Source organism: Dendropsophus ebraccatus, chromosome 10 (assembly GCF_027789765.1).
Source record: "Dendropsophus ebraccatus isolate aDenEbr1 chromosome 10, aDenEbr1.pat, whole genome shotgun sequence".
NCBI lineage: Eukaryota > Metazoa > Chordata > Amphibia > Anura > Hylidae > Dendropsophus > Dendropsophus ebraccatus.
Window position 1 is genome coordinate 42,781,806 of NC_091463.1, and position 20,631 is coordinate 42,802,436.

The 20,631-nt window shown below is 41.4% G+C and overlaps 1 protein-coding gene across 3 annotated transcripts in view; it reads right to left on the minus strand.

Annotated features, from left to right (window-relative positions):
* Positions 1-7,962, minus strand: part of LOC138802812 (uncharacterized) — a 173,599-nt gene extending 165,637 nt beyond the window's left edge. The window contains exons 1-3 of one of the 3 annotated variants that reach the window (XM_069986492.1): positions 7,671-7,962; positions 6,129-6,246; positions 3,549-4,092 (exon numbers count right to left, since the gene is read on the minus strand). In XM_069986492.1, the coding sequence (XP_069842593.1) occupies positions 3,549-3,944 (396 nt within the window). In that variant the 5' untranslated portion in view covers positions 3,945-4,092; positions 6,129-6,246; positions 7,671-7,962. Of the gene's footprint in view, positions 1-3,548; positions 4,093-6,128; positions 6,247-6,352; positions 6,382-7,670 lie in introns of those variants that run through there. The other 2 variants (XM_069986491.1, XM_069986494.1) reach the window with 2 other exon arrangements.
* Between the last annotated feature and the right edge of the window lie 12,669 nt (positions 7,963-20,631).

Genomic DNA, 20,631 nt, shown 5'->3' on the forward strand with positions numbered 1-20,631 from the left:
AAAAAAAAATAAAAAAAATTTCACGACAGTGACACTTTAAGGGCACGTGATAAGTTATTGAGACACTGATATTTTTATTAGGGTATACCCACTGAAATCACTTTTTCAGCTTCAACTTAAATGCCCTACTTTCATGATATAATACCACTGTAGTGTGAACTTCAGCAAACATTTCCCCCGCAAACGAAATATCCCTATCTTTTTGTGAGTAGCATGCGTGTGCGATTTGTATTACATTGTATCTTATATTGTATATCTGCATTTTACTTGGGCTTGCATTAAGGGATAGTTTTGTGTTTCTATGGTATACTGCTGGCTAGATATACACTTGGTTGTAATGGTACTCAGATTCATGATTGGGTCCTGTGCCATACTGAACCTCAGGTTGCTCACCTGCTGGGAAGCGTGTTAGGGTGGTATTACACGGGCCGAGCAGGGCCCGATAATACCTGTAAACGAGCAGCGATCTGCTAGATCGTTGCTCGTTTACTGGGCCTATTACACGGCCCGATAATCGTTTGACAAGAGCTGCAAGGACATCGTTACCAATGTCCTTGCAGCCCTTGCTAAACTGGCATACATTACCCATCCACGTTCCAGGGCTGCTCCTGCCGTCCACTTCTCCCGCCATCTGCTTCTCCCAGGGTCCCGTGCGCGCTCTAGCTTCACAGCGGCCTGTCAGCTGGTAGGCCGCTCAGCCAATCACAGGCCTCGGCGGTCCCGGCCTGTGATTGGCTGAGCGGCCTACCAGCTGACAGGCCTCTGTGAAGCTAGAGCGTGCGCGGGACCCCGGGAGAAGCGGACGGCAGGAGCAGCCCTGGAACGTGGATGGGTAATGTATATCGTTAGTCGCCGGCCACGCACCGCTATTACACGCAGCGGTGCGCGGTCGGCGCCCGACGAAAATAGGGTCTAACCTATATCAACGATCAGCCGATGATCGTTGTCATCGACTGATCGTTGCATTTATTACACGGAGCGATAATCGGCCGAATCGGGCCAATTCGGCCGATTATCGTTCCGTGTAATAGTACCCTTAGTTTTTGTGCCTTTCCAGGGAAGGGTGACAGAAAGAGGCAGAATAAATGATTGTAGAGGCATGTTACTACAAGTCAGTGTGTGACAGGCAGAGTTGTTAGGTGGCAAGAGTGTCGTAAGGTAAGAGAGACTCATTATACCAATGAACTAACATAGGCCTATTGCTGCCAAGGCCCCAGAAGATGCTTTGTTGCTACAGAGAGTTAAGACCCTATTCCACCAACAGATCTGACGACAGATTATCTGCCAAAGATTTTAAGCCTTACCCAGGAGTAGATTTAAAAAGAGGAGAAATCCAGTCTTTCCTTTATGACCTGTTCTCTGGGTTTGGCTTTAAATCTTTGGTAGATAATCTGTTGTCAGATCTGTTGGTGGAATAGGGCCTTTAGCCAGGGAACAGTCCGGGCTGCCGATAAACTAGAAGGCTGAGAAGAATCTCTATCTGCCCTGCTATGGTAAGAAAACTGTCTTGTTGGTCTACTGTTATTACAGCAGAATTGTCTGATGCCCTCTGGGGGTAAGGCAAGGACAACAGTATAGTTTTAGCAAAATTCAAGGTTGTGCCTCCCACCCAGAAACAGCCTACATCTACTTGCTTTCCAAGTTGTGACATTCTACAGTAAAGTTGGAAAAAAACTCATCTTGTGTTTGGCATGGAATCCTTGCAGTGCTTTGTGAAATGCAGCTATTGGTCCACATTTGGTATACTACCTTTTTTCTAACCTTTGAAATTCACATCTTGTTACCAATAATGTAATGTCTATTTGTACAATGCAAACATGAAAGCACAATCATAACAATAATCGTCGTCTGTACATGTGCTTGAAATTAAGTCCATAGATGGAATTGCCTGCAGCAATGCATCATATAGCTATGTCTATGCTTAAAACCCACTCACCTTCTAAATGTAACTATATCAAGTTTGAAACAATAGGAAAAATTGTTTATAGACAGGTCATGACTGGGTGCCTTTAAATAATAATGTGGTTAAAGGCGAGAATGATCTTATTTCAGCGTAAAAATATGTTCCAAAACGGGGCAGTGGATGTGCCACGTGTGTGACAATGAAGCCTATCATGAGCTGTATCATTGAGTGTGCAGCCAAATACATTTATAGGATTATGGTGGTTTAGTTGCTAAGATCTCTTGCAACATAATATAATTTTAACTAAAGACCCCTAAACAAATGTACTGCAATTATTTTAGTCTTGATAATCCAAGAGTAGCATGCCTAGACAGCTTGTGGTTTCCAGCAGATGCTCTGATAATTGATGTGTGTGAGCGAGCATGCAGAGTGTTTTGCTTTTTATAAGATAAAGATATAAACTTTACTTTTTATAATATACATATATAAATTTGTAGCAATCGAAAGTGGGGAAAGCAAGATCATTGAAATGACAGCACCATAAAATCTGTCTAGTTTTGGGGACTTTTTGAGGTGGAGATCCAAGGTAACTGGGCCCCATAACAACTGCATGGTTTGGCACTTTCTTAGTTTCACCTGTGGTCAGTCATATTCTGCTCCAAAAGTCATTTCCCAGTTGGAAAAGAAAATACCAAAGATCTTATGGTGACAAATTGAAGAGGAAAGTTTTCTGCTTGAATTTCCTCATCTTCAGCTCTGGCGGAATAGAGCGGGAATTCCATTGAACACAATGGGACATTGTTCTGTACATATTTTACGGGCAGAAATACACATAAAATAAAGCGTAGATTCTGCTTCAAATTCCTTGCCTATTCCTCAGTGTGAACATACCCTTACAAATAAAGTGAATATCTTTTCAGTGGGTCAGGGGAGGATCACTTTTCATAAGGTCACAGTGTGTGTACATTTTTTGTGTTTGTGAAAGTTATATAAGGCAACTAATATTTTAGGTTTCTGTGTTTCTTATTTCTGCAGTCAGAAAAGCAGCAGGTGGGGCTAAGTATATCATGACAGCTGTCAAAGCTCATGTACTTTGGTCACTAAAAAACCTAGATATTCTACACAGTACTGACGGTTTTTCCAACTAAATTCAGCAGTTTTGTTTTTTATGCTATTTACACGCATTTGCTTTGTATAGTCATGTATATGTCATGTATTTAACACACAGAAAATAGGTATGTTCAGGCCCCAACGAACACATCAAAGTAGAGCAGAATAATGTTCACAATCCTAGTATATCTGGCTTTAACTTGCTCTCAAATGTGCACACTATGGAACCTAGGTGGATCACCCGCCACGGATTATGCAGCTTGCCCCTGCTCGCGGCTGTGCGCATCTCCGCCTGTGCCATAGACTCCGTTCTCTGGTCAGGCAAATTCCACCACCCGTCCAAAGAATGAACCCGGGTGATCCGCCCAGGTTCCATAGTGTCCACATACCCTTAAAGAGAGAGTAGAAAGGAAGGAAAAAAATAAGCTGGGTGACAGATATTATGTAGAGATTAGATAGATAGATAGATAGATAGATAGATATTAAAATAATATAAGTTAAAATATGTTAACGTTAAAACATCTTTTTCTGTTACCTTGTTAAGACAAGCATCTCCAACTGAAATGGATCTACGTCGAGAAGGTTTTGGTAGGACCTCTTCTTCCTGCTTTCCAAATAACTCCTCCATTTTCCCTGTGTCAATCCGCAAATCTTCATGGAATGTTTCCGAGCTCCACAAACTAGTCCGACCCTTAACTTTCTCCAATGGAATGGCCTCCCAGTTAAAGTTCCTCAATCGTGATCGACGCTTTGGGTCACATTTTTGAAAAAAGCTTCTTGAAGAGTCCGAGAAAGTAATGATTGGAGGAGGTGGAGGTGGTGGTGCAGGGATTCCAATTGCTGCATACTTTTCCAAGCCAGTGTACAGAACAGTAGCCCCGTCTTTATCTATGCCTTCGTCTATGGATCCCATATTCATGTTGATAATCATTACATGGAAGGTCCTGGCACAGCTTTTCTGTCTTTAATGCTTGGATAAGAGCTGGAATCTTTAGAAAGGGAATAATAACCTGCAGATTCTCAGTAGAAGCTTCACATGGCTCATTGAGCAAAGGCACGCGTGGGATCCCTGTGAAAAGCTGTCAGAACAAGAGATAAACCACAGGAATTCCAACATTGACAATAGAAAATGCACTTCAGATATAAATGATTTACCATAAGTCTACACCTGAGAGGTTAACTGGGTGTTGAATGGTATAAGTGCAGCACTACCAACTAACACTCAACACCAGTCATTACCTATAAGCCTCACTTTCTATATGAAGGTCTTTAGTAGACAGCTGATCTCTACTGACTGTTAACAGCTGCCCCTTCCTTCATCCTCTATTGGTTACATTTTATTATTGTTAGCTTTGTAACTGAAAATGCATCTAAACTAGTATAATAGTTGATACCCACATTATATTAACTCTTCCTTGTTTATTTCTGTCACCAGGAATCTGCAGCATACAATTATTCTACAGCCTACTAAAGTTCAAGCTCCTTAAATCTGATTACATATAAGTACAGTACATGCTGGTATCATTCAGCATCATCCCTGTTTACTAACATCATAAAGCTACGTTCACACGTTGTGAATAACAGACGTTGTTTTCAGTCTTTTCAGGCGTCTTCAGGGTTTTATTAAGGGAGAACTCCGGGCAAAATTAATTTTGAATGTGGTGTTACATAGGCAAAGTTAGACAAAATCCTAATACACACTAATTATCAGAAATGCACATATAGTGCTATTTCCCTTAATATTGTAGATAAGATAGGCTTCATTTTCTCAAAAAAAGTGATATCACGACCCCTGTGTATGTACCTAATGTGTCCAGCAGGGGGCACAGTATAGTGTAGAAATTACATGTAAAAATAAGAGGCAGCAAGAGATGGCGGCGCATCAAAGGCATTAATGGCTGAAGAGGTGCTGGAGGGACATGGGGGACATTTGGTGATGCTCCTGGGCAGGGATGAGTTAATACAGCAGGAGCAGGCATAGAGTCTCCTGTCCGGAGATCTACTAGTGGAGAGTCCATTAGGGGAGCCGGATCTACCAGAGCCCAGGCAGCGAGGGAGTCACTCAGCAGGAGCCCCTGTACACCATAAATGTCTTTGATATGCCGCCATGCCCTGCTCCCTCTTATTTTTAATGTAATTTCTACATTATACTGTGCCCCCTGCTGGACACAATAGGTATATACACAGGGGTCGTGACATCATTTTTTTTTTTTTTTTTTAAGAAAATGAAGCCTATCTGATCTACTAAAATGAGGGAATAGCACTATATTTGCATTTCCCATAGTTAGTGTATATTATGATTTTGTCTAACTTTGTCTATGTAATAACATGTTAAAAATTTATTTTTGCCAGAGTTCTCCTTTAAGCAAACAGTAGCTGTTATTTTATGTTGATCACACATAGATTTTTTTTGCCATATTTTCAATTAAATTAAATTTAAAATTACCCCCACGCAAAAGAGTCATCATCAACCTGAAGTACAACACTAACACAAAGAGAAAGCTTTTGAGTGGTTCACTCAAATGTATACACAAATATAGAAATAATTGTATTGATAAAAACACAATGAATACATAAATATCCAAATACCATTAACAATGGTCTGCGACTGCTGACACATAACAAAACCTCGGTAAACATTTGTCGTAGCGGGGGCTTTGTGTGGACCCAGTAACTGTGACGTGTTTGCAAATATCGCTCATTAATTGTTTATATGTATTTTGCGCACTTGAAATGTGATGTATGTGCTCCCCTGTAGTCAAAAGTTAATGTGTTTACTTACAAACTGTGCTGCTATGGTATTGCACCTTATATGATAAGTTATTTGCACTTGAGTAGTGGTCTGCTATAGTATTGCACTTTATATGATAACTTATTTACAATTGAGTAGTGGTCTCCATCTGTTATCTGGTCAGTAGACGGCTGTATTTACAGCTTGTGCTGCCCTAGGCACTGAGAATACACTCCATAAGGGCAACTTCACAAGTGTCAGAATATTTTCATGCAGATCTGTTGCTGAAGTGCTGTCCCCTTAGCACTGCTGCCCTTGGCACAGGACCATGAGTGCCTAATGGCACATAGAGCCCTGTCAGTAGGCAAATATTAAACACTTTACCTATAGTGTTCTTTTGTCTGTGGTGCTCTTGGGGTCATGTCATCAGCAGAATGCTGATGCTGTGGCATTTTATTCTCCCAGTTTGTGCAGTCTTTCGCCATAGTTTTCTATTTTCATACTTTAAAAAAAAAAAGGGATATAAAAGGGATTTTATGGCCGAAGAAAATGGTTTAGGATAGCATGGGGGTGTTTTCAAATAAAATAAAGAAATAAACCATACTCACTTTTCCCAATTCCACGCAGCTACTATTCTGAAGGCTCCTGTTACCCACTGCTCTTGGTTGCTCCTTAGGGCCCTATTACACGGGCCGATATTAACCCTTTCACGACCGTGGGCCATTAATTACTCAATGCCCAGGTCATTTTGGGACTGGAGTGCGGCTCTAATGCTGACAGTTGCGGCGGGTCCCCTGCTATCACTGACAGCTATCCCCGGCTATCACTGAAAGGAACATTCCTTATGTGTTGTATAATAATTCGTCATGTCAGATCCCCAGATTATTCGCTGTTTATGGCAGAGCTGGACAAATTCCAGAAACCAGATAGATAATAATCCCAGCAGACAGTGTGCCTATAAATTTGCTACTGGGCTCTTTATTTTTGAGTTGCTATCCAGTAACTTTTAGAGAAAGTCTGATAGGGAGTCTAGTGAATCCCCATTAGTACAATATGAATTTAGAGTGCAAATTACAGCAATCTATTAAATGGAAGAACTAAAACCTTCCTACAATGAAATGTTCTAGAGCTTTCTAAAATAATTAATTATAAGCGAGTCAATATTTTTTTTAATGTTTACAAGCAAAGACTAAAAATCTGTTCTTCACATCTGTGTCCTGTGCCAGAAAAATAGTGTGGCATATAGCGCTCTTTTTTCACTAAAAAGACACCATGATGGAACTTGACTGACCCCTATATAAGTCAATGAGCTCCATTGGACACCATTGACTGTTTTTATCATGTGAAGGATCTGGGGCTGATGTTTTACTTTGTTTTTGCTCCTATAATTAAGTAGAAAAAGTCAGCCAACCCTAATATACCTCAAAGCTGAGAGGCAGCAATAACTGTATACACTCTAGTCAGTACTGAGCCTTCGCACTTATACCATACTATCAAGACAGGGCAGGTTGGTGCTCCTGGTGTTTGTGGCTCACACACAGTTCGGATCCTTTGGATAATATATAAGAAACTGTGAGAATTACTTTAGTAATTTGCCAACAGCTATCTGATCCTGAATATGTTGGAAGACATCAGTCTATATGTAAGAAGCGTCTGTATATGAACATTTTTAGATAAAAGTTGTCTGCCCCGGACTACAACTCCCCTCATGTCTAGCTCTCCTTCTCTCCACTCTGTTCTGTGCTGATATAAATCAAACTTAGCTTTAGGAAATGTGGGGATTAGTAACTTTTCCACCCTGTAGGGACTTTAATTTGTTGCAGCTACAATGAAGATAATGATGCTGAGACTAGTAGTCCCTCTAGAGATCCTGCCTGTACTGATTGCCCTTGGGTGGCAGTGACCCCTATTGCCCTGTATTGGTACCTGTGGTGTGTGGCTTCTTTCCTCCGATCACATCTCTGGTGCTGGCACTGTGATGTCTCTTCGTTCCCTCTCTGCCTTATAAGTCTATGTTGCTGCTGTGGCTGCTGCGCACTCAGTCCTTACTCCCTGGAGAGTATCTCGCTGCTCTTCTTTCCCGACATCTCCATGTCCTCAACACATCTTCACACTGAGCGGCTCCCCAGCGGGCGATTTCCCGGCGATCGCTTCTCCGTCCACGGTCTCCCAGGTCCTCAGCACTTAAGTGCCAGCTCGATCTTACTGCTGTCCTTCGAAAAGTTAACTTGCGCATGCGTACTTAGTGGAAACTTTACGATCTCTAGTTCATTTGAGGAGATGCTTCTTCCCGCTGTTTCTCTCAGACTACTGGGATGTCCATGAGTAGGTAATACAGAAGTGAGGACTATGGCAGCGCTATTAACACATGTATAATACAACGTCCTGGACTTCCTGCATTCCATAGATGTGTATTGTGTTCAGTTACATTAGTCTTGTATATGTATGTATGTGGCTCAGGCTGGATGGTAGGTTTAGTGCATCTTTAGAATTTTCTAACGTCTTAAGGTTAGCTAACTTTCTCAAACATCTTTAGTGCTGTTTCCCAATGCGTCATCAGGTTGTAAAGTAAACAAGCACAAAATGTATTATTCCATTTTTCAGCCCCGCTCCTCCCCGCTGGGGCGTGTAATACCGCCCTAGGGCTTCAGTGTATCTTTCCAACTACCATTGCTGTGTCTGTGCGTGTGTGCGCGCGCGTGATTGGGGGTGGGGTTCAGACACTCTTTGTGAGGTAAAATCTAATCTCCTGAACATTCTACCATTTATTTCTATGGGTCTGTTTTCCCCCAACCCCCTCCTCTTAAACCCTAGACGAGCCAGGGCATATGCGTACGTCCTTGCGTCGCTAGGGGAGTTCAGAGGGGGGCCGCACGGTCCGATCGCCGTTCCCCCCTATTAGCTTTCTAAATGCAGCTGTCAAAGTTGACAGCTGCATTTAAAAAGCAGCTTTTCCCCATCCCTGGTGTCTAATGGAGGGGAACGCCTGTAATGGCGCTGATCCCAGCACGGCATTCTATTGTTTTTGGCTGCAACTATACTATACTATTACTATACTGCAGGGGGGATTCTAGTATATGTGTAAAAAAAAAAATGTTTTATTATTAATAAACAACCCCCTCCCCTAATAAAAGTTTGAATTGACCCCATTTTATAAATAAAAATAAATAAACACCCAAACTGTTAATTTATTTCATTACTGATCTCGCACGGTAAACAGCGTAAGCGCAAAATAATTCCAAAGTGCAACATTGTGCATTTTTAGTCGCATCAAATCCAGAAAAATTGTAATAAGAAGTGATCATATTTCTTAAAAATGGTTTGAATTTTTTAAAAGCCATCAAATAAAATAAAAGTTATACAAGTTACATATTGTTGTAATCGTACCGACTTAAAGGGGAACTCCAGGTAGAGGTTAAAAAAGATGAAACTTCTGCAGAAGCATAACGTATTACTTACCTGTCTATCCCAGTTTTAAAACTACCGAAAATCCATTTGTCTTGTTCTGTTTTGTGTTTCTGTTCTTCCTGGTTGATCAGTTCCCAGAATGCAATGCTTTCCCTCAACTGACCATCACAGCCTCACCCATTACAATCAGTAAAATTAGTGCTGCACCCGCTTCTGGCCATTCAGAGATGGTGAATGAGTCAGGGGAATGCGGGATCTAGCCAAGCCCCCTGTCTGCATCATCAGCCTGTCCTCAGCAAACACACACAATGTGAGGCAGAAGCCTGGAATATTTGTCTCCTAAGGGGGGATAGCAGAAGGAGCAGGAGACAATGTGAATTGGCACAGAGGCCATTTTTTCACTTCCTGGATTTCTATCAGCTACCAGTGTGGCAGAACTGCACAGATACGATAATACATTAAATAGACACATCTATATATAACTTTTAATGTACTTTTAATAGTTTTAAAAGTTTTTCTTATCCGAAACAACCCCCACCCCTTAAATAAAAAAAAAAGCTTTTTTTACAATTGCAAAGTACAACTAGTGGCACAAAAAATAAGGGCTCATGTGGGTTTCTAGGTGAAAAAAATGCAAGTGCTATGGCCTTTTAAGCAGAAGGAGGAAAAAGCAAAAATTTTAATTGGCCAGGTCCTTTAAGGGTTAAGCTACCAACAGGCCTGCCTGTCGTATATGTGATTATGATTCTTTGGATCTGCACTCATGTTTCTATAGCTCTGGCTGATGCTGCGTTTACACAAAGCAATAATTCGACCAATCGATCCTTTAACGATTTTGAAGCAACTATTTGGTTTTTATTGCACAATTCGGTACATACAGTTCCCCCCTATACTATGTTTGTTTCATGGTTGTCACTGCCACACAAAACCAGTAGACGGTAGTACCCTACCACTCTCTACCACAGTGTACTATCTATCTATCTATCTATCTATCTATCTATCTATCTATCTATCTATCTATAATCTTTTGTTACACTACACTGATGTCTTCCTTCCCCTCTGGTTTTGACCTCTGTGACTTATCCCATATTTCATTTTATCTGCTTTTATGAATTGATTTATTGTAATAAAGACTTTCTGTATATCTTTACCGAATTGTGCAATTTCTTTGGTTTTTGGTTTGTATGCTTGTTGCACTTTGGAATATTGGTGGCAGGACTTTATAAGTTGTCTATTTGGTTTTTATAAAAATCAGCGTTTAGACAAAGAAATAGTTAGAAAAATCGTTGGAAAATTTGTAAGAAAAATCGTTATTGCGATTGTTTTTAAGATCGCTTAAGCCCATCTTTTACATAGGGTGAATCTTTTAAAGACTGTTTACACGAAGCAATCTGCGAATTTTTAGCGAACGACGATTTGAGAACATGTTAAAAGATCAAAATGAACAATTTTTCGCTCGACGCTTGATCGTTTGCTGTTTTTACAATGAACGATTATCGCTCAAATGCGATCGTTATTGCGAAAATTCAAACAATAATCGTTCTGTGTAAACGCAGCATGAGACTTAAGGTGCGTTTACACGAAACGATAATTGGCCCGATCGTACAATTAACGATGTCGAAGTAACAATTTTTTTTTCTTAACGATCAGCGTTTAGACGTTACGATACGATAAATTCGCTTTGCGATCGCTTAAGCCTATCTAACACATTGGTTAAATCGGCGAACGACTGTTTACATGGAACGATCTGTGAATTATTTGTGAACGACGATTTGAGAACATGTTGAAAGATCAAAATGAGCGATTTCTCGTTCGTCGTTTGAATGTTCGCTGCGTTTACACGTAAGATTATCGTTCGAATTCGATTGTTATCGCGCTAATTCGCACGATAATCGTTACGTGTAAACGCCCCTTTAGGCTAGGTTCACACTATGTAACTGTGCGGCTGTATTTTTTATGCGGCTGTAAATGTGCGGATGAAACTACGGCCGTGGGAAAAAATAGACATGCGGCTCAAAACATACGGTCATTTACTTGGAAATCTGGTTCAACTAAAAATAACAAATAAAATCTTAAGAAAGTGATGCAAACACCTCTGGATGCATCTGGGAAAGCAGGGAACACAGTTTACATGAATTGCTATTACCGGGGTTTGCGATCCTCTGCACTAATGCCGATATCTCTCATGGTTAATCTATTAAAATAATAAAACACATTTTCGTTGTAATAAAGTGCCTTTCGTTGTTCAATAATTAAATTTAAACGAATCCATCATTTTGCAATTAAATATACTGTTAAAATAAATATATATATAAATAAATGTATATTTATATATATATTTATTTTTTGACAGTATATTTAATTGCAAAATGATGGATTCATTAGAATTAAATTATTGAACAACGAAACTGAATTTATTTCATCGAAAATGTGTTTTATTAATTAAATATTAATTAGTACAGGAAGCTCCATAAGCCGTTAATTCATATTGCCGGCAAAAGAGCATTCTGTACTAAACATCACTTTACTTTAATGAAAACATCAAATGTTTCTTCTAATTATGTTATCACAATAGCATTATTAGAAGAAACATTTAGAATTATATGTGCGCTCAGCTGATTGACTGATCGGCTCAGCGCACATATAAAGAGCCGGTCCGCAGTACAGTGACTTCATTGTGCTGCGGACCAGCGAAGAGAACACATCGGGGTGAGTATAGAGCTCTCCCCACCCCCTCCCCAGCACTGCACCCCTCCCAGCAAGGAAGGGGGGTCACTTAACCCCTTCCTTGCTGGGATGGGTGCAGTCTGACATCAGTCTGGCCCCCAAGGGGTTAAGGGGGATGCAATACATCCTCCCTTAACCCCTTGGGGGCCAGACTGTAAGCAGCGATCTGTAAAGATGCTGCATACTGTAAGGAGCACAACACCGCTCACAATGATTGGTGTTGTGCTCCTGTTTGTGTGTTTTTTGTGTATTTCTCCCTTTTTGTTTTTCAGATATCGGTATCCTGGGGATTACGTCGGATTCTGTGGACTACGTCGATGACCAGCGTTTTTTTAATTTTTTGGGTGTGGGGGTGTTTTTATTTGAATTAAAAAAAAATTTGAACTTGTGTCTTGTCTTTATTTCTTTACTTTATAGACTTAGTAGTGGAAGCCGTCTAATAGACGGAATCCATTACTAAGTTGGGGCCTAGTGTTAGCCGGTATAAAATGGCTAACACTAACCCCCTATTATTACCCCAGTACCTAATGCCACCAGGGGTATTGGGAAGAGCCGGGTGCCAGTGGTCCCGGAGCGTCAAAATTGGCGCTCCTGGACCGGGCGGCAGCAGGCTGGTAAGATTTAGGCTGGGGAGGGCCTAAACCAATGGCTCTTCCCACCCTGGTGTTACCAGGCTGCTGTCGTTTGGTTTTTAACCCGGCTGGTTATAAAAATAGGGGGGACCCTATGCGGTTTTTTTAAATTATTTATTTATTTAAAAAAAACGCATAGGGTCCCCCCTATTTTTATAACCAGCCGGGTTAAAAACCAAACGACAGCAGCCTGGTAACACCAGGGTGGGAAGAGCCATTGGTTTAGGCCCTCCCCAGCCTAAATCTTACCAGCCTGCTGCCGCCCCAGTCCAGGAGCGCCAATTTTGACGCTCCGAGACCACTGGCACCCGGCTCTTCCCAGTACCCCTGGTGGCATTGGGTACTGGGGTAATAATAGGGGGTTAGTGTTAGCCATTTTATACTGGCTAACACTAGGCCCCAACTTAGTAATGGATTCCGTCTATTAGACGGCTTCCACTACTAAGTCTATAAAGTAAAGAAATAAAGACAAGACACAAGTTAAAAACATTTTTTATTCAAATAAAAACACCCCCACACCCCTCATTGACCATTTTATAAAAAAAAAATTAAAAAAAAACAAAACGCTGGTCATCGAAGTAGTCCACGGAATCCGACGTAATCCCCAGGATACCGATATCTGAAAAACAAAAAGGGAGAAACACACAAAAAACACACAAACAGGAGCACAACACCCATCATTGTGAGCGGTGTTGTGCTCCTTACAGTATGCAGCATCTTTACAGATCGCTGCTTACAGTCTGGCCCCCAGGGGTTAAGGGAGGATGTATTGCATCCCCCTTAACCCCTTGGGGGCCAGACTGATGTCAGACTGCACCCATCCCAGCAAGGAAGGGGTTAAGTGACCCCCCTTCCTTGCTGGGAGGGGTGCAGTGCTGGGGAGGGGGTGAGGAGAGCTCTATACTCACCCCGATGTGTCCTCTTCGCTGGTCCGCAGCACAATGAAGTCACTGTGCTGCGGACCCTGCTAATTATATGTGCGCTGAGCCGATCAGCCAATCAGCTGAGCGCACATATAATTCTAAATGTTTCTTTTAATAATGCTATTGTGATAACATAATTAGAAGAAACATTTGATGTTTTCATTAAAGTAAAGTGATGATTAGTACAGAATGCTCTATTGCCGGGAATATGAATTAACGGTTTATGGAGCTTCCTGTACTAATTAATATTTAATTAATAAAACACATTTTCGAATAAATAAATTCAGTTTCGTTGTTCAATAATTTAATTCTAACGAATCCATCATTGTGCAATTAAATATACTGTTAAAAAATAAATATATATATAAATATACATTTATTTATATATCTATTTTTTTAACAGTATATTTAATTGCAAAATGATGGATTCGTTTAAATTTAATTATTGAACAACGAAAGGCACTTTATTACAACGAAAATGTGTTTTATTATTTTAATAGATTAACCATGAGAGACATCGGCATTAGTGCAGAGGATCGCAAACCCCGGTAATAGCGATTCATGTAAACTGTGTTCCCTGCTTTCCCAGATGCATCCAGAGGTGTTTGCATCACTTTCTTAAGATTTTATTTGTTATTTTTAGTTGAACCAGATTTCCAAGTAAATGACCGTATGTTTTCAGCCGCATGTCTATTTTTTCCCACGGCCGTAGTTTCATCCGCACATTTACAGCCGCATAAAAAATACAGCCGCACAGTTACATAGTGTGAACATAGCCTGAGACTGTAAAACATTGAGAAACACTACTCAAATGACCTAGTAAAATGAGTGATGTAAAATAAATACCATCTTCAGTGACATACAGAACTTGGTGCCAAGTGATGACATATTTTTGTGGGAAGAGAACATGTTCTTTTAGGGTAAGGTTTTTCATTTAGCTTAATCACACAAGCCAAGTGTGATCAGGAGCTGGGTTTGCAATGGTCATAAAGTAGTCTGCAGAAGAGATAGTACTCTGAACAAATTGGTATTTGTGCTCATGGCCAACTGTCGAATACAGGGCAGTACAAATACCACAACGGATGTAAAGGTCTCTGACACTGAAAAATAATAAAAGCCAAAGTAAGCAGTGGTAAACACTGACAAATTGACTAACAGGAAACCTCCTTGTACACACTTGTTTATTCACACATGTTTAAAGGAGAAGTACAGCCCTGGAAAGGATGTGACGGACGGCAGAGGAAAGCGTAGCAATGAAGCATTGCTTACCTCTCTCTGTGCTCACAATGCTCCGTCTGACTGGCCCCCGGGACCCTCGCTGGAATGGACTAATGGACAGCCTACTCAGCCAATCAGTGACTGGAGTGGTGTGCCGCCCCAGTCACTGACTGGCTGAGTGGCCAGTCCATCAGCCGGGTTGTGACATCGGCTCAAGTGGAGATCCCGGAGCCCAACAAGTTTCCCAGAGTGGTGATCCAGTACTGAAGAGGCACAGGGAGAGGGGAATTAGTACCGTTTGTTATTTGCCCTGCTATTTAAAAAAAAAAATCCTTAGGCAGGACTTCTCCTTTAACCCTTGCTCCATTTTAGTGATCATTTGTCCAGCATAATATTGTCTGCAGGCCTCCAGACAGATAATGAGTGTTATAAAAGTCACTAAGTAAAACTGGTTTCCACACGTCACATTTGTTACTATTCTCTTTGTTTATAGATTTAGGTCTGTATACAGAGCCCGGAATTTTTCTTTCCTGCAAAAACATGTGTAGTGTTCTATTTTTCATGTGTTTGCACTTTTTTTTGTGGCGTTTATGACTGTATTTCTAAATAATGTTTGGTGCAGCTTGCCATTTTTCTTGCTGGCGAATGGACACAAACATGGACGCTGAAATTCGTGTTCGACCTGAACGCATCCGTGACACAAAGGAAGTAGTTATGTGACCCCTTCCTTACTGGGGCAGGCGCCAGACCCGGCACACTGTGTTTTCTGTATCCCGGCTCACTTAGTTCCCTGTTGTTTCCCCTCCAGTATTGTCTGTACCAGTTGGCTCCTTCTGCTGACACCATTAACCTGCACTATAAAGAATGGGTTGCGAAGGTACCTGTGTACCCTGTTCTGTTTTACATGTGTAGTACTGTACTATAAATGTAAATTGTACATTTTACATTGAAACATACAGGTACAGTAATTATCTATTGGTGGAAGCTGGAACCAATTAAACACATTTACATTACTACTTGTAATGCGTCTTGTTTGATCCTGTAGTCTACTATCAGGAATAATCTGTATAATAAATAATAAACTATATGGTTGATCTTGTCCTTTTAGGGTACAAACACACACACTGTATACGCAGCGTATTTACTGCTGCGATACGCAGCAAATACGCAGCAGATACGCAGCAGTTTAGATCTAAATAACTGAACACAGCATCAAATCTACACCATCAAATCTGATGCGTATCTGCTGCGTATTTGCTGCGTATCTGCTGCATATACGGTGTGTGTGTTTGTACCCTTAAAAAAAAAAACTGTGGTTGCTGTGAAACATTTACTATATTCTTAGAAAGTTTAGAAGGTTTTTTTTGTGAGTGTTTTTGAGACTTAGTAATATATAGTGCAGATGTGTAGATGAGCAACACAGAAGAAGATGATGATAATAGCTACTGCAGACCTCCCACAATCTAATTATATTTTGTAGCATTATCCATCTATGTGTTTTTTCAGCCACATTTTGTTATGTCTATTGTAAACAGAAGCAATGGGTGGTGATCCAGACTATGGCAGTGTCAAACACTAACTACATACAATCCTTTTGTTTATTTAAGATTTACAGTAGCGTGTATGCTGATTTCTTTACAGATACTAAACCTAAAGAGACAAAGACATAGGAAGAAGTCCTAACCTGTCTGGGATTTTACTAAACAAATATATTCAGCTACAGTGTATCTTAGCACACAGTGAGCTGTTTATCGCACTTCACAACATTTCAGTCACTTACAACCCAAATCTTAGCACCTGTCATTACAGAGCTTCAGAGCTTCAAACTGTTTCCCTGCTCCCGGCATGATATTGATACATCATACCGGGTGGGGAAATACTCCACTACAGGGTCCGTAACATCCATAAAATACTGGACATGGGAATAAGCCCTAGGACTGCATTCTAACATGCCTAGGATGCCCAAATTATTCTCCTATAAGTTCCCCAAAAGATCAATCCTAGCAACATTGCATGGCTGTAGGAGAATGCATGGGGCTGTAGTTTCAACTGCTTGCATTTCTAGGCATGTGGGAATGCAACCTAATTAAAGGTGAGCGAATACGATTTGATGGTATTCGATCGAATATTGCGGTATTCAAAAGATTTGAATTCAATCGAATAGTGTGACGAATACGTGGGAAACATTTGAAAGCTCTCCCATTGCAGTTGGAGCTTTTTTTAATTCAATCACCATGCAGGGAGGCTGTGAGGGACCCTGGGAGTATGCATGCATCGCGAGAACGGCGTCTACCCTCATTGGATGGCTGAACCACATGACCTCGAATCTTAAATACTTTGCTCCCGCTTCTTGACTGCAGATGCACTTTCAACCTAGCCAGGGAAAGATCTTGGAGCAGGAGAGATAGGTTTTTAGTAGCGTTTTGGTCAGGCAGGCTTACTACAGAATCCAAAAGTCCTTTTAAGGGCTAAGATACAGCGAAAAAGTCATCTCTGAATCCAAAGCACTTCTCAGTGCTGTAACATAGATAGCAGCAGCAGGTGTATTCATTCCACAGGGTGCACGTGATGCATACTGTTCCAGTAGCCCACTAAGGGCACATGATACATACAGCTCCAGTAGTCCACTAAGGGCACATGATGCATACTGTTCTAGTAGCCTACAGCGGGCACATGATACATACTGTTCCAGTAGCCCACTAAGGGCACGTGATACATACTGTTCCAGTAGCCCAGTAAAGGCATGTGATACATACTGTACCAGTAGCCCACTAGGAGCATGTGATACATACTGTTCCAGAAGCCCACTAAGGGCATGTGATACATACTGTTCTAGTAGCCTACAGCGGTCACGTGATACATACTGTTCTAATAGCCTACAGCGGTCACGTGATGCATACTGTTCAAAAAGCCCACTAAGGGCATGTGATGAATACTGTTCCAGTAGCCCACTAAGGGCACGTGATACATACTGTTCCAGTAGCCCACTAAGGGCACGTGATACATACTGTTCCAGAATCCCACTGAGGGCAAGTGATACCAAACAGCGAAAAAATCATCTTTGAATCCAAAGCACTTCTCAGTGCTACTACATAGATCTTAGCAGCAGTGCCCAGTACCCAGTGTGTACACTGTACACCAGACTTATAGTGTCCCTATTGTACCGTGTGGGCACTGGCACAATTTATAGCAAGTGTTCTCGTAGCCCACTGCGGGCACGTTATACATGGTGTCCCTACAGCCCACTGCGGGCATGTTATACATAGTATCCCTATAGGCACTTTAGCTCAGCCTTTCAAAAATTGGTTTGGGCGCCCTAGAGATGAGCCTTCCAACAATAGGGTAGCATGCAGGCCATTGAGTTGAGCCCTCCAAAAATTAGATTTGAGGCCCTAGAGGTGTCTCCCCCCCCCCCTAAAAAAAAATTGCTGCCTTTTCAAAATTACTTAGGGGCCCTTGAGGCGAGCTCCCCCAAAAAATGGGTCTAGTAGGCCCTACAGGTGCAGTGGTACAGTGGTTGAGGAAGAAGAGTAGGAGGTAATGTGACAGGGTCATGCACAAGACACTTCACTTCACTTTCGTCTGCTTTGCTCTGGTGGAGGAGAAGTTTGGAAGTGTGAGTCAGTCCAGTGGCTGTTCATTTTTATCAGCATCAGGTGGTCATCAGCCATCATTATCAGCTATCCATTTGACCACCTGTTCCTGCTGATCTGACCTTAACAGCGGTGTACTCCGCCCTCCGCCTAGCTGGTTAAGGAACTGAGGGATGTTGTATGAACGTAAACCTTCCTGCCCCATAGCAGCAGCCATTGATTGTCCAGGTGCTTGCATGCAGCTTGTGCCTACACACGGCCCCTTTCCTTTGCGCTACCCTTGTTCATAGTTGTTTCAGATACCCACATGTGCCCTCAGTAGGCTAAAGGAACACTATGTGTAACATGCCCACTATCACGACTCCAGTATATTACACATTCCGGTATCACTCGCTTCCTCGGATGACGCTCCTCCCGCAGATCTCAGGTGATAAACCTGTGATGACGTGCTGGGAGTGGGCGTTTACAAAAAAGAGTGTGTGCAATAAAAATTTCACTAAAAACATACATAGTTTAACTGGTACAAATAAGCGATACATTTAAATAAACATGCCTAATTCAATTTTGTCATTAAGGCTTGCTTTTCCCTGCGCCCCCGTAGCTAATATAAGTCGGGCTTCTAATTTTAGAAGTTTTGCATTAGTGTTCTGTCCTGCTTGGAATTGGACTCTTTTTAATCCTATGAATTTAAGGCAGTTAGTATCTCCATTGTGTTGTGTGTGTATGTGTTCTATTATTCTTGTTGCAGCTTTTTTGTTCTTGATAGCGTAGATATGTTCGTAAAACCTTCGGTTTAATGCTCTTGGGTTTTACCTACGTAGAACGAACCACATACACACACAATGGCATAAACTACTCCTTTAGTTTTGCAACATATAAAATCTTCTATGTCCCAATCTAGAAGTTTCCGAGGTAAAAGAAGGTGAAATCCCTATAGAACCAGACAATTTAGGTTACTGGTTAGCGGGAGCATCGTCAGAAGTAGACATATCCTGTTTGGATACACTATTAGAACTGTCTGAGGGGTCTAAACATAATCCTAATGCGGATAAATACAATGCCCCCTATTTCACAGGAGGAACAAAATCTACATTTGCCCCCCCTGTCGTGCCTGGAAGCAATATCGATTTATTTAAATTTAAAGTTATGGAGGATATGAAGGCTTTGATATATCCAAGACCTCCAGAAAATTTAACAGAAAAAGATAAAAGAGCCTTAAAATGGTTACAAAATAATAAAAATTTAGAAATAAAAAGGCCGACAAAGGGGGCAATGTAGTAATTATGAGTAAAGCCTATTACTTAAAAGAGGCAGAACGACAACTAAAAGACAGTACAACTTACGACAGACTCTCAGAAAATCCAACAGAAAAATATAAAGATAAACTACGCACACTCTTACACAAATATGTAGAAAGAGGGATTCTTTCAAAAAGTAAAGCAGAGAAACTCCTACCCAACCATCCTAGACATCAGTGCTGGTACTTCAACCCCAAAATTCACAAATCTTTACAATGTCCGCCTGGAAGACCTATAGTCTCAGGAATAGGATCCATTACAGAACCTATATCACAATATATTGACTGGCTTTTACGGCCGTTATTGGACGAGGTACCAGCACTAATTAAGGACAAAAAAGAGTTTTTAAGATCCATTGAGACATGTATGTGGCCAACAGGTGCTTTCCTTACGTCTATTGACGTGGAAAGCTTGTATACTAAAATTCCACAAACCCTAGCAGTAAAGATAAGATCTTTCCTAGATAAACTAGGGAAAAGCTCTGACTTGATCGATTTTGTCTGCGAATCACTGACCTTCCTCTTGGAGAATAATGCATTCGTATTTAATGATGTCTGGTACCAACAGAAACATGGTACCACTATGGGTGCGCCCGTAGCATGTACCCTGGCCAATTTATTTTTAGCAGAGTTTGAGAGAAATATTATTTTCAGTGAAAAAAAAACATTCATAAGAGCGGTAAGCGTGTATTACCGCTTTGTGGATGACATTTTCATAATTTGGAATGATACTCCAGAGGCATTCAGTGATTTCGTAGCGTACATTAACCTCTTAAGGACCCATGATGTACCAGTATGTCATGGATCACTGTCACTTAAGGACCCATGACGTACTGGTACGCGGGTCCTTTAAGAGGGCGCCGCGGACCGGCCGCATGCGATCGGGAGAGATGGCCTGCAGAAATACACTGCAGGCCATCTCTCCCTGTCGGCATGGGGGGTTGTTAACGGAGAGCGGAATCCGCCCGTGCATAGAATGGAGTGTATGACACGGACGGAGACACGCGCCCCCATCAGTCCGCCGGTGGGTGGCAGCTGCGGAATGCACAAAGGGTTATCCTTCGCCATTCCGCAGTGTGCACGTACCCT